Source organism: Acinonyx jubatus, chromosome D4 (assembly GCF_027475565.1).
Source record: "Acinonyx jubatus isolate Ajub_Pintada_27869175 chromosome D4, VMU_Ajub_asm_v1.0, whole genome shotgun sequence".
NCBI lineage: Eukaryota > Metazoa > Chordata > Mammalia > Carnivora > Felidae > Acinonyx > Acinonyx jubatus.
In genome coordinates, this window is record NC_069391.1 from 62,231,306 (window position 1) to 62,249,855 (window position 18,550).

General features: G+C 39.1%; 1 protein-coding gene across 1 annotated transcript; it reads left to right on the forward strand.

Annotated features, from left to right (window-relative positions):
• The first annotated feature begins 501 nt into the window (after positions 1–501).
• FAM240B (family with sequence similarity 240 member B) lies at positions 502–9,721 on the forward strand. Its single transcript, XM_053205149.1, has 2 exons — positions 502–867; positions 9,013–9,721. Exons 1-2 carry the CDS (start codon positions 725–727, stop codon positions 9,104–9,106), a joined length of 237 nt encoding a protein of 78 aa, XP_053061124.1. The 5' UTR covers positions 502–724; the 3' UTR covers positions 9,107–9,721.
• Positions 9,722–18,550: the final 8,829 nt, after the last annotated feature.

The following is an 18,550-nucleotide window of genomic DNA, read 5'->3' on the forward strand; positions in this document are numbered from 1 at the left end:
AAGAGCTTAACATTTGTTGATTGCATATTTGCCATGTTTAGAGCTTCTGCGTGTATCATCTCATTTTATATACATATACACACAACTGTGAAGTAACTGTCAAGACTTCTTTCTTTAAGTTAAAATCACAACTATCATAAAAATAAAATGAACAAGAAATAAATTAAATAAATAAATAATAATAAATTAGTCAAATATTTTATTTAATGTATTAATTAATGGGAAAACTATTAAGGTATCACAACTAATTCAAAAAGAATTTTAAAAAAACATACAGATGTAGGATATCAAGAATACTGAAATGAATTAGAAGTAGATTAAAATTGCTTGGTATCCACACAACTATCAGTTGCATTCCCCTGGACAAAACTTATTTGACTCTTTATGTTCAAGAATCATTTGCATTACTATATTTTTTCTATAATTTCAGAGTTGTAAAATAGCTCAAAGACAATAAAATGGGTAGGCCCCTGGTAGAAGAAGATAATCTTTACGGGTTATTAGACACCTTTTTTGTTTTTGTTCATTTCAAAATTTTTATATTATATTTTCTGACAGAACCATTATTATTCCCATTTGCAGTTGAGAAAACAAATCATAGTGACTATGTAATTTGTCTACAGTCACAAAAAGTGTAAACAGAAGGGTCTAGATTTAAACTCACCTTTCATCACTCCAAAATTAGAATGGCTCTGGGATTTCTTTTTCTTTTATTTTTCAGGGGATGAACAATCAATATATCCGTCGGGAAGTCTTCTGCTGTGAAACGTGTCACGAACTCAAAAGCTTCTGGGAAAAAGAAATTAGCAAACAGACTTGTTACAGGGAACTGGAGGAAGACCGTCAGGGAAGGAGCGCCCTGAGAAAGTATGTGGATTATTTCTCTACTATTTTTTAAATTAGATTTCTATAGAAATACACCAGATTGTGAATATGAGAGACTGAGTTCTATTCATTATTACTGTTCTAAGAATGCAAATGTTCAGTATGGTATGGTAACATCAGTGCAGCCATGAGAATAAAGGAAAACAAGACTTGGATGAAGATTATATTCACAGGTATCAGAGGAAGGGTCACCACATACTATTTAGGGCCACAGGGGAAGCAAAAGACAGAAGCATGGGGAACATGTACGCCAGAGTTTTTTTTGGAGTTCCTGAGCAAAAGGCAAGGCAGAGCAGAGTAAACAGTTTAGCACTGTCTAGTTTGAGTAATTCCAGAGGGCTCTGGCTATAGATGTGCTCTCTAGTTGTATGGAACCTAGCCCTGGGGTGATTTGGGGCAGGGAAAATATGGCTTCACATGTGGAAGTTAGAGGTGATTGGGGCCATAGACTTAGGATTGGTTGACATGCTCACAGCAGGCCTTTTGTTACCTCTAAGAAAAGGCTAGCTCTGGGCCTTTCCATGGCCAGCAAGGTTCTTATGATGTCAAAACATCATAGCATATAGAAAATTCAAGACATGATTAATTCATCTACTCATTTAGTCTTGTCACCACATTTACCAGGGTTTCCAAATCTAGCATTATTGCCATTTAGGGCCAGATAATGCTTTGGGGTCAGGGGGCTATCCTGTGCTTTGTAAGATGTTTATCAACATCCCTCAAAACATTACATTCCAGTAGGACTCCCATTCCCATTGTAACAACAAAAAATATCTCCTGATGTTACCAAGTATCCCCTCAAGGGCAAAGCCACCTCTGATTGAGAACCAGTGACTCATAAATAAGGTTGAGCCTTTTTTGTATATAAACAAAAATGAAGTTCTATTATTTATATCTTGATAAACTGAAAAAATCTTTCCCCCACCTTGCCTCTGTTGTAATCCCCAGCACATGAGGTACACTAAATTTAAGTCAACAGAACAGAACTATGAGAGATCTCACATTTGGGAAGATACATATTAATATTCTTGGGGGAAGGGAAAGATGGTATTCCCCTCTTTGGCAAGTAAACTTGTTGTTCTAGCCAAAGGAACCTGTGGAGAGGAGAACATATCCTTATGTGAGAAGACATGTGTCACATGTGTCAACATCACTTTGAAAAAAAGAGCCAGCACCTGCTCTCACATGTGCAGAGCCTTGGAGCAGACAGATCAACTCAACTTTTCAGAGACTATCTGGGTTCTCTGTCCCTAAAATGGGAACAGCTCAGTCAAGTCGTCTATTTTGCTAAGACACCCACTCACAAGTGGAGTGGCAGCTAAATATTCTGCTGGCCAGCGAGGCACTATGTCTCCATGTTTCTGAACATGCTAAGCTGAAAACATGTGTAGTTCACATGTGTTGAACCAACATCAACTTCTAAAAATCTTGATTAACGCCTGAGGGGAAATAACTTCTCTCCTAGCCAAAGAAGAGCTCTGCCATCATTCCAGCTACATTCCTATTTATCCAGCAAGCAAAATCAGGCTTTTCTAGATGCTAGAAGAGTCACACACTAGAGCATCCAGTCCTGGAGATTCCAGGAGAGTGAGGAAAATCAGTTGTGTGGTTCATGCCATCTTCTGCCCCCAAGTCCTGGCCCACAAGCCAGGGAGCCAGATCCCATCATGAACCCTATACCGCATCTTCCCATCCAGAACCCTCAAAGTATGGGATTAAAAGCATAATTTGTGATATCATTTTATTTTTGTCAAAATACATACACAGTCTACCTGTATATACAAGAAAAACATTAAAAGAAAATATGCTGATACTGAGTGATTAGTTTTGATTGGCAGAATGGCAGATTTTGTGTGTATGAGCTCTCCTAGCTTCTCCAAAGGTTCTACAACGATACTGTGCCATTTCTAATTAGGCAAAATGAAGTTATAAAAAAGGCAACTGATTGCAAATGGTCCATAGAACAAATGAATTTACAAATAATTAAACAATTTTGTTTAAAATGTTAAAATACATGTTTAAACAAATCATTCTCCAGATTCCCATGTGCCTCAGAAATGACCCCCTTCCAAGTGGGTGCAGTTTTCTCTCCCCTCTATAACCAAGAGAATAAATCTTCAAAATGTGCTCATCATGAAACATTTCATCATTGTGTCCCACAAATAAATGTTAAAGAATTGGACAGAGCCTCTGCATTGAAAATCTTAAGACGTGAGGAAGTAGAGGCAGCTTCCTATGGTTTGTTTGCTCCTCTGTTGTGGAGTCTCATTAACCAGAGCTATTTCCCTTGTCAGCTGTGAAAAAAAGACCCAAAACCTAGTGGTTTTGTTATTATTTTTGTTAAATATCTCAGATTTATTTTCATACCAAGAGCAGAACGTTGGAATATTTGTTTAAATCCTGCTGATCTGAGAAAATAGTTTGAAACAGAGTAAGAGTGTACCTTCCAACATACACTTGCAGACCAGTGAATATCATAAACCCTGAAGTCCCTATCCTGTCCCTGTGGCCTATATCTCCCATACTCCACTATACATAAGTACACTGGACACACATACATAATACTCAGGCTCTTTTTTGATTCTACTCTCCACTTATAAAGGCAAATTCAAGCCTCTGAACAATACAGAAATATTCAGAGTGAACACTAAAAGACAAAAACCCTAAAAGTTCCCACCAACACCTTTGCTGATAGAACAAAATCAATATTGCTTTATGTTCTTCTCGGCAGATCTGACTAGCAAGACTTGTGGCAAAGCAGGGTAGAGTGGAAACAGGTGTTTCACCATGGACATGCTTGTTAGCACACTCTCCTGCAGGTTCACTGACAGAGGAATTCAGCCAGAGCTGCAGAGAATCAATTTATCCTGGCAACTGGTGTGTCTAGCAGAGGACTTGGAGGCGAGATCATGAGGCGAGATGAGGGACCTCAGAACTGGAAAGCCCCTTACTCTCTCTAACAATGGCCAGAAAGAAGCAACACAACAGGAATAGGGGTGGTCCACAGAGAAGTTGAAACTGTTTGCAAATAACTGATGGAGACAATCTGAGGAAAATCAAATGCAGTGTAGGTACTAGGACTAAACCTCCTGGTTTGTTGGGGCAGTCCAGGTGTACGTCTATCATTTTGTTACAGTTATGGATCATAATTTCCCTTTTTATTTTAAAAGTATCTCCATTTAGGGGCACGTGGGGGCTCAGTCAGTTAAGCATCTGACTCTTGATTTCTGCTCGTCATGATCTCACAGTTCATGAGTTCGAGTCCCTCATCGGGCCTGTACTGAAAGTGTGCAGCCTGCTTGGGATTCTCTCTCTCTCCCTCTCTATCTTCCCTTTCAGCACTCTCTCTCTCTCTCTCTCAAAATAAATAAACTTTAAAAGTGGGGTGCCTGGGTGGCTCAGTTGGTTAAGCATCCGACTTCGGCTCAGGTCATGATCTCAGGGTTCACGGATTTGAGCCCCACATCAGGCTTTGTGCCGACAGCAAGGAGCCTGTTTTGGATTTTCTGTCTCCCTCTCTCTTTCCCTCCCCTTCTCATTCTCTCTCTCTCTCTCAAATAAGTAAATAAACAAATAAAATAAATGTTAAAAAAACTTAAAAAAAAAAGTACTTCAGTTTAGATGATAAATTATATGGACACCTAAGTCTAAATGATCAGCCTGTAATTATAACTGAGAAGTTAAGGAGAGTCATCAGAAGGTGATATAGGTCCAACCTCCAGGAAAGAGAAAGGGAAGGAAGTGGATGCTCCCCACAGCAGCAACTCTGAGCGGTGCATTTTTACACCCATCATACCCAAGAAAAGTTAAAGCCCCTTTAATTAATGAATGTATCCACATTATGTTAAAAAGTCCATTGAGTTCCATGAAATACACAGACTGCAGTCCTTATTAGTGAGCTTTAAAAGATCTCAGTGACAAGTCATGTACATTTGGAGGAAGATTCAGTTATAGAAACTTTCAGAGATGGTTATAACAAGACAGCAGTTTGGTTACAAATTAAGATGCATACTTAACAAGTATAATGGAAAATATAGCTTATGAAAATTACAATAGGTGATATCAACAGGTCATATAAGTTCAATAAATCATCACTTCTTTTTTTTTTAAAGTTTATTTATTTATTTTGAGAGAAAGAGCACAAGCAGGGTAGGGGCAGAGTGAGAGGGAGAAAGAAGATCTCAAGCAGGCTCCTCACTGTCAGCACAGAGCCACGGACCCACGAACTGGTAAATCACGACCTGAGCTGAAATCAAGAGTCACCGACCCTTAACCAACTGAGCCACCCAGGCACCCCAGAAAATCATCACTTCTTAGATAAACCATGCAAGGACCTCTGAGGCAGTTGCCTGCTTATGAGAGAGAAGCCATTCTATGTTTTATCTCATCTTTCAAAGAAGCAAACTGTATTTTTATGTCCATTACCTTAATTTAATCTAAGGTAGAGTGAGGGTAGGTCTTATTATTATTCTCCATAACCCTCACTCTTCTCTCAATATTTCAACTTTCAATCTTTGGTTGCTAATGTAGCTAAGCAACAACTACACCTAAGAACAGGATGACACTCCAGATTCTTTCCATTCTTTCCTGGGCCCATAAGTGAGCAGAGTTTTAAGTGAGAACTTTCCAGAAGCCAACTTAGTAATAGGTGCCTGGAGCCTTCAAAATATTTATACCCTCTAAATTACTTGTCTCCAGGAATCCCTCTGAGGAAAATAGACAGGTATATGAAAAGAGTAATAAGTATTATCATTACTCATTTTAGGGTTATTTGTAAGAGTGAAAAAATTAAGATTGAATCCAACTTTTTAAAATTCTTTATTATATAGTCTGATCTTCCTGCGTTAAGCATGCATTACTTTGCATTAGCATTGTTATGAAATGAATTGTGTACCTTCACACATTCAGAGTGTGACTGTATTTTGAGATAAGGACTTTAAAGAGGTGACTTGGTTAAAATGAGACCTTTAGCGTGAGCCCTAATCCAATCTGACTGATGTCCTTTAAAAAAGAGGAGTTTAGGATGCCCAAAGGGATACCAGGTATGCACACACACCAGAGAAAAGGTCACATGAGAGTGAAGCAAGAAGGCTATCTGCAAGCAAAGGAGAGAGGCTTTGGGAGAAACCAAATCTACTGACACCTTGATCTTGGACTTCCAGCCTCCAAAGTTGGGACCAAATAAATTTCTGTTGTTGAAGACCCCCATTCTGTAGCATTTTGTTATGGCAACTCTATCAAACTAATGAAAGCATTTACCCAATCTTTTCATTGTGGTTGTTTTTATTCTTATGAAACTAACACAAGCACATTTTTTTTTTAATTCAAGCATCACAAAAGAATATATAATTAGAAGGGAGTTCCTTCTTATTTGGGCTCCTAGACTGGCTGTCTAGGGAAAGCTGACATCAACAGTTTCTTGTATATCTTTCCCAAAAACTTCAAAATGAATAATCAAATAAATATGTGTGCTATATTTTTATGCAAGATGAGACTATACTTCTGCACCTTGCTTTTTTAAATTACTTGGAAGTTTTTCAATATCAGCACATTCAGTTCTTCTTTAATGTTTTCCATTACAATGATGTTAACAATTAATTTAACCAATCACATCAAAGAACACTTAGGTTGTTTTTTGTTTTCTGGCTTCACAAACAATGTTGTAATAAGAATACTTGCACATACATTTTTGCATACATGGACAAAAATTGTGGGATATGTTCATAAAAATTAAAAAGTCAAAAGATGAGTTGGTTTTTTTTTGGTTTTTTTGGTTTTTAAAATTTTGATAGCTCTTGATTTCTTGTCTTGCAGAGAAGTTGTATTCATTTAAACTCCCACCCTGAGTATGGGAGTGCCAGGTGGAAAGATTGCTCACGCTGTGTATTGTCAAACTCTTAATCACTATTAATCTGATGGGTGAAAATAGCATCTCACTGTTTTAAACTGAATTGAATTAATTATAAGTTTGGTTGAGATCTTTTTATAGGTATAGGAAACAACTGGATTTCTTCTTCTGGTACAGCCAATTTATATCCTCTGCCCATCTTACTGTAGATTTTTTCTTAATTGATTTATAAGCACCATGCACTTCTTTTCATGTATGTACAGTTCTATGAGTTTTGACAGGTGCTTAGAGTCATATAATTACCACAATCAAGATATGACATGGTTTTGTCACTCTGAAAAATCCCCTCATGCTGTTCCTTTATGGTCATTTCCTCTGCCAGCTTCCAGCCCCTGGCAACCACTGATGTGTTCTCCATCCCTATGATTTTGCTTTTTCCAAAGTGTAATAAATGAAAAATATAGTATGTATTCTTTTCAGTCTGACGTTTTTCACTCAGCAAAATGTATTTGGGATTAATTCTTGTTGTGTGTGTCAGCTGACTATTCCTTATCATTCTGTTATATGGATGTATCACAGTTTGGTGATCCACTCCCACTTGAAGGACATTTAGGTTACTTATGGTTTTTGATGATTTGAATGAAACTGCTGTAAACATTGACATACAGATTTCTGTGGAACACAAGTTTCCATTTCTCTCGAGTCAGTACCCAAGACTGAGATTGCTGGGTCATATGGTAAATGCCAAACTATTTTCCCAAATTACTGTTCTATTTGGCATTTCCACAGCAATGTAAGAGACTTTCAGTTACTCAGCATCCTGACCAACACTTTATCTGCATTTAGTTGTAAGGGTTTTTTTTTTTTAATTTTGTTGGAGTTTTTTTGATGGAGTGGATTGAGGGGGGACATTGTTTATTTGTTTTCCTTTGTGTGTGTGTGGTCATTCTATGAGGTTAGTGATAACTTATTGTGTTTTAATTTGCATTTTCCTAATTATGTTAAGCATTACTTTTATGTGCTTATTTGCCATCCATACAACTTCTTTGGTAAAATATCTGTTCAAATTTTTTACCCACTACATTATTTTCTTATCATTCAGTTTGAACTTTATATATTCTAGAAACAAGTCCCTTAACAGATATGTGATTTGCAAATATTTTCTCCATTTATGGTTTGCCTTTTATTCTCTTTACAGTATCATTCATAGAGCAAATTTTTAATTTTGATACCCCCAAATATTCTTTTTTCTATGAATCATGCTTTTTGTGTTGTATCTAAGAATTTTTTTTCCCTAATCCAAGGGAAATAATGAATATGTTATTTTGTGGGGTTATCTTCTAGAAGCCTTAGCTGACAGCAGGATTCTTGCATAGAAACTAGTGACACCTTTCTGGCCTTTCTTCCCAGGAAGCAACTTTATTCATGCCAACATGGTCTCAGTTGGGTTCCTACTAGAAAAATTGAGCCTCGAATGCCACCTAGTGTAGCCTTTTATTAATTTTCTACTTCTTTGTCTCCCATATATGGGTAATGTAAAGACATAATCTGATTGGTTGGTCTCATGTTACAGAGTCGTGAGGGATATCACATACACATATAGCCAGGTTGCCTTCCCTTATCTAGAGGTCTTTTCATACAACATTTCTTAGGGAGGGGACTCTACCACATTGTCTTACATTTTATATTTAGGTCTGTGATCCATTTTGAGTTCATTTTGTATAAGATGTGGAGTATAGACTAAAGTCCATTTTTTGAATATAAACGTATGATGCTCCAGCACGATTTGTTTTAAAAAAAATATCCTCTCTCCATTGAGCTGCTTTTGCCTCTTGTCAAGAATCAATTGGCTGTATTTGCACATACTTATTTCTGGATTCTATTCTGTTCCACTGATTTATTTGTTTGCTCTTTCATCAGTGCCATACTGTCTTGCCATACTTGTCACAGAATCAAGTAATGTGAGTCCTCCAGCTTTCTTCTTCAAAATTGTTTTGGCTAATCTACTTCTTTTGCCTTGCCATATAAAGTTTATCAATATCTACCAAAAGGTCCTTCTGGGATTTTGTTTGACATTATATTGAATCAATTTAGGAAGGAATAAATTATAAAAGCACATATTCATAGACTTTGCTCATTTATCTATTGATTTCTTCATTAATTTGTAAAAGCCATGTGTTTCTCAAAAATATTTGTTAGAAGGAAAAACAAAAGACTTCAATTGGACCATCAGATGTGGAGGTAAAAGCAGTAAGCATTTGTATTTTTCCTCTCCTCAGGCTCAGAGAAGAATGGAAGCAGAGACTGGAGAAAAGGCTACAGATGCTGGACAATCCTGATGAGAAGAAAAAGCAGACAAATACGGTGGGCTGAGAGCCTCCTGCTTCATCCACTTCAAAGATAACAAGCCACCAAGGGCACTCTTCTAGGAGAAAAATCTAACACCCAAGTTATGTTGATTTACTAAGCAGGACACTCTCTATTTGCTTTCCCATTTGTAAGGGATTTACATGTGAAAACTCCCCCCAGTGCTAATGGGAGTCATTATCCAACTCAATCTTCTCTGCCATGGACAGGGTGACCGCCAGTGGGACAGGGAAGCTCAGGTTATTTAATATAAAAAGCTCTTAGAATTAGCACTTCCCGGGTTTCAATGATCCATGTAGTGTAATTTATTTCCACATTTTCTTTTCATTTTGAAATCTGAATGTTTGATCTAGCTTACCAAAGGCGATGATCTGGATGGGAATTTGGCTTCCCTGGGTCTTCTAGAAAAACAGAGTCAATCTTTTCTTCCTGTCACTGCTTTTTGCGAATATAGCTATTATTATGAAAATAAGTGGTAAACAATACAGTTTGAAAATGAACTGAACTAATTATTTTTCCCTTCTCTTCATATGAATTCTTTTCTCATAAACATCTTTAACTAGAAACATGCAATGAAAATAAAATAATGCTTAATAAACGTGGTTGCCCTCTCTGGTATGTGCCCTGTGTTAACTCCCTCATGCCTGTCTTGTTTAGCTCTCTGGTGCTAGAGCAGCTCTGCTGGCCCCAGATACATTCTGGAATTTACAGTCACCCTCACTGTAGCCCCTTCTCAGTTACAGAGCATAACCACAGGGTGGGAGAGGTTCTATCTGTCACAGTAGCTAGGGCTCTTCTGCCCCTGGTTCCTCTCTAGGGGACAGAGAGAGGAGTCCTGAGCACCAAGGAATGCACATGGCCAGAGAGACCCTGGGAAGATAATCTGAGACAATGCTGGGGAAGGCATCCATCCCTCATAAATGCCATATAGTAGCATAAACTGCTTTCCTTGGAAAACTAAAAGGGCTTCTCACAGCTAAGAGAGCCATGGAGTGGCAAGAGGGTTGGAGAGGTGATTTCACATCCCCATAGTTATAAGATCCAGGCCCCTGCTACAGGCTCTTCTCCAATTTGGGTATAAAATATAAGCAGTAAACTACAGCTGGGAAAAATCTGAGCAAAGTTTGGAAAAAGAGGTTAATAATAAAATACAATTTTAGTAAGGACAGAGAACTATGGGAATACATAAGGGGTTCAGGTATGGGAATACATATTTCCCTGAACATAGGCGGTTCAGGGAAAGCCCACTGGGAAACTGCTATTTAAGCTGAGACCTATAAAATGAGTAAAAGTCCATCTGCGAAAAGAAAAGGGGTCAAATGTCCTGGACTGAGGAGAATGGCACATGTGAAGAGCCAAGAGGAGCATTGAACTGCAGAGCAGAGGGGACTAGGAATTCACAGGGAAGTAAAGAACTGGGAAATGTGTGTCTGTGACACAGACTGAAGAGGGAACTGTTTTATAGGAGGGTGGAAAGATGAGCAGTGGCCTCTAGAGCCCAGGCTAAAGATTCCCAATTCTGGGGGCACCTGGGTGGCTCAGTCGGTTGAGCATCTGACCTTGGCTCAGGTCATGCATGATCTTACAGTTCGTGGGTTCGAGCCCCGCATCAGGCTCTGCACTGACAGCTTAGAGCCTGGAGCCTGCTTCGGGTTCTGTGTCTCCCTCTCTCTCTGTTCCTCCTCTGCTCATATTCTGTCTCTCTTTCAAAAATAAATAAATATTAAAAGAAAAAAAAAAGATTCTCAGTTCTGGATTGAACCATTGACACAGGTTTTAAGGTAGAAGAATGAAATAATTAGACTTATATTTTTAAGTTTTTCGAATTTTGTAATTCACATACACACATATATATACTTTCATATAAGTGCATAAATGATTATACCATACATGTTGGTAGGCTTTTATTAACTGTTTCTCCTTTGTTTTCACCATCTTAACTTGCCCCCCTCCCTTTTTCTGCACTCCCTACCATCTGCCACCCCTGTACCCTGTAACCCATGTTAATAGCCTGGTTTGAGTCCTCCTGTATTTTCTCCATGTTCACACGGCTGTATACAGAGACACACATTCACAATTACATTTACTTACACATTCACACAGACATACACATACACATACACACACATACTCACACACACTCTATCTAAAGGGCATTGTGTGAATGTGTTTGTGTAGTAACGTTTTACAAAATAAGATCACTTTTCTGCATCTTGCTTTCCTCACTCAACCATTCCTCATATAAATGCTTCTAGGTGGGGCACCTGTGTGGCTCAGTCTGTTGAGTGTCTGATTCTTGGTATCGGCTCAGGTCAGGATCTCAAGTTTCCTGGGATATGACCCTGCCTTGAGCTCTGCACTGATAGTGCAGAACCTACTTGGGATTCTCTCTCTCTCCCTCTCTTTCTGTCCCTCCCCACCCCCTCTCTCTCACTCAAAACAAATAAATAAAACATTAAAAACAGATTTTTTTAAATAAAGATAAATCAATACATAAAATAAATGCTTCTAGGTCAATTTAGCTACAATTCATATTTTTCATGGGATCATATTATACCCTGATGTGGATGTTCCATAATAAAGTCAACAATTCTTTTAGAGATGGACAGTCACATAATTTTCAGTTTTTTATCATTCAAACAATGAAGCAGCAAATATTCTTATTCAAAAGTCCTTTATTCTAGTGGCTTTATGCTAGAAAATAGATATATTCCCAGGAATGGGAAATGAGAACAAACAGTATTGCAGTTCCTACTTATAAAATGCTTTCCAGACAGGCTGGCAAAATTCCCATCTGAACAAGCAGTCAATAAGAGTTCACCCTTCTCCCCATATCACTGCCAGGAATAAGTGTCATAGCTGCTTTTTGTATTTTCTGATCTGAGGGATGACGTCACTTGATTTCTTTGGCCACTAGTGTTGGGGTTTTCTTTTCACTTGTTTGTTTATTAATTTCCTCATCTGTGAATTATTTAGTCAGACTGTAATTTTTCTAAGGTTTGCCTTTCTAAGTCTATAACTATACATTATAAAACCTGACCCATGAATTATCATTTGCATTAGTAGTCTAGAAGGCAGGGATGGCTTGCTTAAACATCCATTATCAAGTCTGAAAACCTCGAAGCTATAAGGAAAAAGTAGACATATTTGTCTACGTAAAAATGAAAACCTTATATGTGGTGAAACATACCCTAAGCAGTGGTTTTGGCAGATCTGCAAGTTTAAATGATCAATTGACTGCAATTGGGAAAACAGATTAAAGGAGAAGTGGCAGGAAGTGAATTAAGAGATTGTTTCCAATGTCTACATGGCCAAGAACAGGTTTGAGCAGATAGAGTGGACAGGTCATGCCAGTTAACTGAATGTAGGGGAGCAAGGAATGGAGATTATAAAAATATAAATGTTAACTTATTTTAACTAACATTTAATTAACATGGGTTAAGTAAAAAGAATATGAGCTTAGAGAGAGCACAGCTGGATCTGTCACCACTGGAGACCTACCTCCTCAGAACAAGCGTGAAATCCCTGAGCTATGCTTTCCTTAACTATAGTAATGGGCATACTATCCCCCATTTCTCACAGTGGTTGGGATTAAATGAGCAGATGTAAAAGCCTGTAGAGCAGGACCTGGTACAAGGCAAGACCTTATGTACCTCACCTCTTTTCCTCATCCTATCTCTTCCTGGCTCTCACTAGGCTGGGCTCACAGAAAATTGCCGGAGTCCAGCTCCAGCAGGTCCAGGGGTCCCTGAAGGATGAATGGCGTCGGCGAGAATAACAAATGGACACAGACAACAGCAGTGTGTTAGACTGGTGACTTTATTGTGGCAAGCGTGGCATTATATGTGTTAGCAATTTCCTTGTAGAGTGCGTCATCTATGTTTCTCGGCTTTACCTAATTCTAAAAATATTCCTTTGTGTAATCACCCATTAAAGAACTTCATGCTTATTTCTTTGTAACGTTTCCTCCTGCTTTTTTGTTTATTGATTAAGTTCTTCATACTACTTTTATTATGTATCTACGTTTATTTGTAGTTTATAAAGCATTTGCTTTGCTGTTTTCACGAAAGGTCATCTAACTCTCAACACCTCAAGTGGAACGTTTACAGGGACATGACTTCTTAATTGTTCCTTTGAACCATTTGCGGTACAAGGAACAAAAGTATTCGCTTTGGTCTGGGGTGCCAGGAGAGAGCCAAGAGGGCCCTGGGAATCCACGCCCTATGTGCTCCCAGAGAGACAAGGTATACCTAGGAACTAATGAACCATTCTGTAACTTAACCCACCAGATCCAGTTATCATTAGGAATGCCTCCTGGGGGCCAAGTGGGCCTAGGGGCTGGAGTAACTTGTATCCATGGATACATTCCTTTGTTGCTAGAGTGGGGATTTCGAACCCATTTGTTCCCCTCCTTGGCTGGGAAATATATGGGGCTATCTTTCCTTTAGGTAGAGGATGGGCAGGTAGGCGTGGCACCAGCTGGATATAAGGTTTCTTTTTTGTCCTGGGGGTCATCCCCAGAAAATATCCCCGAGTTTGCCCCCATGGGTTTATTTTGATTCATCAGTGCCAATTGGACATTGGGGATGGCCATGATGAGTAACAGAAAGGATACCAGTAGCTTCCCATTCGGAGGGTCGCTGTGCGTTGCCCTTCTGCCAACCACCTGGGCTGTCACATCAGGAAGGCTGGATGGATGGTGGTTCATGTGGGGCAGTAGTAACCAAGCCTGCTTGCTGGTCAGAATCACTTTTTTGAATTTATAGATCCCTGGGTTCCACTCCCAGAGATTCTTTTTTTTTTTTTTTAATGTTTATTTATTTTTGAGAGAGAGACAGAGCACGAGTGGGGGACAGACAGAGACAGAGAGGGAGACACAGAATCCAAAACAGTCTCCGGGCTCTGAGCAGTCAGGCTCCAAGCCCTGAGCTGCCAGCACAGAGCCCGACGCAGGGCTTAAACTCCGGAACGGTGAGTTCATGACCTGAGCTGAAGTTGGACGCCCAACTGACTGAGCCACCCAGGCGCACCTCCACTCCCAGAGATTCTAATTCTGTTGGTCTGGTGTGGGACTCTGGAAATTTTGTATTTTTATCAAGGTTTCCAGGAGATCGCGATAATTAGCCAGACTGGGAAACAGCCTTCCCAAAGGGCATAGGATCTAGTGGAAAAGACAAACGGTTAAAACCAAGCCAGTCACCAGGCTGTACATTAAATCAACAGAACTTAGTCATCCTGCACAACTGAAACTTTGTGCCCTTTGGCCAACATCTCCATTTCTGACACTGCTCAGCCCTTGGCAACCGCTGTAGTTAATAACACTGGATTGTATACTTGAAATCTGCTAAAAGAAAAGACTTTAAGTGTTCACACACACACACACACACACAAGGTTTATGTGAGGTGATGGAGATGTTAATTAGCTTGATTGTGGTAACCATTTCACAAAGTATGTATGTATCAAAACATCACTGTTGTGTACCTTAAATATATACAATGTTTACTTGTCAATTATACTTCAATATAAGCAGTGGTTTTGGCAGACCTGCAAGTTTAAATGATCATTTGATTGCAATTGGGAAAACAGATTAAAGGAGAAGTAGCAGGAAGTGAATTCAGAGGTTGTTTATTGAATTATACTTCAATAAACAGGGGGGAAACTGAGTCAGGGTGGTATGGCCATAAGAAGGGCATGTGAGGTGCTATGAATGGTCCGGCCTCAGTGAGGTGTGGAGGTCTCACAGAGGGGGTGAGATCAGATCCTGAAAGAGAGAATGGACTGTGCTGTCAGCAGGGGAGTTGAGGGAGGGAAACGAGAGGTAGGTTGAGGTTAAGTGGGAGGCTCTTGAAATGCTGGCTAAGGAGTTTGGACTTTAGCACAAAGGCAATGGAGACTCATCAAACGTTTTTAAGCAGGGCAGTAACTTGCTAAGAACTTGTCTTAGTAACTGAGTAAAACAACCCTGGCAGCCCTGTGGAGAATGCACTCTACAGATGTTAGGGATTGTCTTTGTTAAAACTATGATTATGCAAACAGCCTGATTTGGAAAATATACCCCTATGTGATCCTCTATTCTGTTCAAGGTGAGTGGAAGTACAAATAATAGTGTGGTCAAAGTGATAAAATATTGGGAAAAACACAGCAGCAAATTTGCCTCATGCCCTGTCTCAAGGTAAGTACCTTTAAAGTTCTAGCTTTTTATTTTGAAATTAATTAGCACTTTTCCTTTAATAACCTTGCAGAGATATAGACTGAAAAATAGCAAAATCTTGAATTGCGCCAATTTAGAGGTGAGCTCAGCTGCTCAAAAAATGCTTTACTGAATTTAAACCACAGCTTTATATTTGCCAATGAGTAGTAATAAAAGATCATTTTGTCTGTTGGACAAATGATTCAGTATTAGTGAAGGAAGAAATTAGAACACAAAGTGTATTTTTCACAAAGCAATTCAAAGTTAAAACTGTGAAGAGCCCTTGACTTCCAGCCCAGTACCCAAGTCCTTGTGCTGTTTATGATACAGACAAGCTGAAATGGGTGTGCCCAGCCAGGAGACACAATGGCACTTGGAGGCTTTGCATGGGAGCTATCATAAATGGAGAGGAGAAGGGAGAGGGAGAGAGACACTGGTTAGAAAGATTTACTGTCCTAGTCATCAGATGAGATGGGTAACACCCAAAGACTGCTGGGTAAATTGGAGGGTTACTTGCAGGTGGGCCCCTCCCCCAGCACGATAAGCACTGCTAAATGCAAGGGAGGCATGGAGCCAGGCCTCTCCAGACCACCACAGCAAGGATGGAAGAAGAAGGAGGAGCTCCAGTCAATCCCCTCAGCCCCTGCTTCGCCAATATGCTCCTTGAGAACATACAGATTCCAAAGGAAAACAATAGGATTCTCTCACACCAGGCATCTTATATTAGCTTAGAAAATAATGAGTTTTCTTTGAATAATAAATAATGGCAATTTTTTCCAATTACAAAAATATACATGTTTATGGTAAAAATTTAGAAAAGCAAAAGCTTATAAAAATTACCCAAAGCCCCCCACCCAACAATAAACACTGTTAATATTTTAAAAGCTTGTTGCCAGATTTTTTACCTCAATACCCGGGATTTGTTGTCTCGCTGCTTCAAAGAATGAAGAGGTGGATGCAGAATAAAATGAGCTGCAGGCAGAAGTTTATTAGAGTATAAGCTTAGAAAGTAAGAATAGTATGAAAGCTCTCTTTACAGAGAGGGGGCATTCGAAAGTGAATACCGACGGACTTCAAGCTGTATTACAAAGCTGTAATAATCAAGACAGTATGGTACTGGCACAAGAACAGACACACAGATCAATGGAATAGAATAGAGAAGCCAGAAATGGACCCACAAACATATGGCCAACTAATCTTTGACAAAGCAGTAAAGAATATCCAATGGAACGAAGACAGTCTCTTCAGCAAGTGGTGCTGGGAAAACTGGACAGCAACATGCAGAAAAATGAACCTTCTTATACTTTCTTATACCATACACAAAAATAAACTCAAAATGGATGAAAGACCTAAATGTAACACAGGATGACATCAAAATCCTCAAGGAGAAAGCAGGCAAAAACCTCTCTGACCTTGGCTGCAGCAACTTCTTACTCAACATGTCTCCAGAGGCAAGGGAAACAAAAGCAAAAGTGAACTATTGGGACCTCATCAAAATAAAAACTTCTGCACAGCGAAGGAAACCATCAGCAAAACTGAAAGGCAACCGACAGAATGGGAAAAGATATTTGCAAATGACATATCAGATAAAGGGTTAGTATCCACAATCTATAAAGAACTTAGCAAACTCAACACCCAAAAAACAAATAATTCAGTGAAGAAATGGGCAAAAGACATGAATAGACACTCCTCCAAAGAAGACATCCAGATGGCCAACCGACACATCAAAAAAATGCTCAACATCACTCATCATCAGGGAAATACAAATAAAACCACAATGAGATACCACCTTATACCTGTCAGAATGGCTCACATTAACAACTCTGGCAACAACAGATGTTGGTGAGGATGCGGACAAAGACGATCTCGTTTGCATTGCTGGTGGGAATGCAAACTGGTGCAGCCACCCTGGGAAATAGTATGGAGGTTCCTCAAAAAATTAAAAATAGAACTACCCTATGACCCAGGAATTGTACTACTAGGTATTTATCCAAGGGATACAGGGGTGCTGTTTTGAAGGGGCACATTCACCCCAATGTTTATAGCAGCTCTATCAACAATAGCCAAAGTATGGAAAGGACCCAAATGTCCATCAACAGATGAATGGATAAAGAAGAGGTGGTATATATATACAACGGAGTATTACTCGGCAATCAAAAAGCATGAAATCTTGCCGTTCACAACTACGTGGATGGAACTGGAGGGTATTATGCTAAGTGAAATTAGTCAGTCAGAGAAAGACAAATATCATATGATTTTACTCATAGGAGGCTTTTAAGATACAAAACAGATGAATATAAGGGAAGGGAAGCAAAAATAATATAAAAACAGGGAGGGGGACAAAAACATAAGAGACTCTTAAATATGGAGAACAAACAGGGTTGCTGGAGCGGTTGTGGGAGGGGGTTGGGCTAAATGGGTAAGGGGCATTAAGGAATCAAGGAATCTACTCCTGAAATCATTGTTGCACTATATGCTAATTAACTTGGATGTAAATTAAAAAGATAAATTAAATAAGGGCACCTGGGTGGTTCAGTCGGTTAAGTGTCTGACTTTGGCTCAGGTCATGATCTCATGGTTCATGAGTTTGAGCCCCGCATCAGGCTCTGTGCTGACAGCTCAGAGCCTGCAGCCTGTTTCGGATTCTGTCTCTGGCTCTCTCTGCCCATCGCCAGCTTGTTTTTCTAAAATAAATAAACATTAAAAAAAATTAAAAATTAAAATTAAAATTAAAATTAATTGAATAAAAATTAAAAAAAAAAAAAAAAGAAAGAAAGTGAATACCAAGGACTTTAGGCAAGGGTCTTTGTTTTATAGGGCTTTTGGTCATTCCCCTTCACCTCCTCCTTGTTCCTTCTTAGGATCTACTCTTAGTGGCTAGGTAACTCTAAATGCCTAGTCATTCCTTTTTGATTAACTAGTTTCTATTGTATGAGAGGTGGTCTACTGCCATAACTTTCCTCGTGGGTTCTACATTTTTTATGGTCTACTTATTTTTATTCAGGTCTTTTGTTTGTCAAATTCCTGAGGGACCCTGAGGGGGAATAGGTGGTGTCTGTTACATTCTTAAGAAGAACTTTACACCTGAGGGAGTTTGCCTGAGGTCAGACATTCCCAGAAGAAGTGTTTTAAAATTTGTGTTTTTCCTCACCCAGAAATCTTTAAGCCCTAGGCTCTCCCTTTCTGCCTACTGAATTCTATCATTCCCTATCACACTATCAAACATCTCTCTATTCATATAAACTAAAAAAGATAGTTT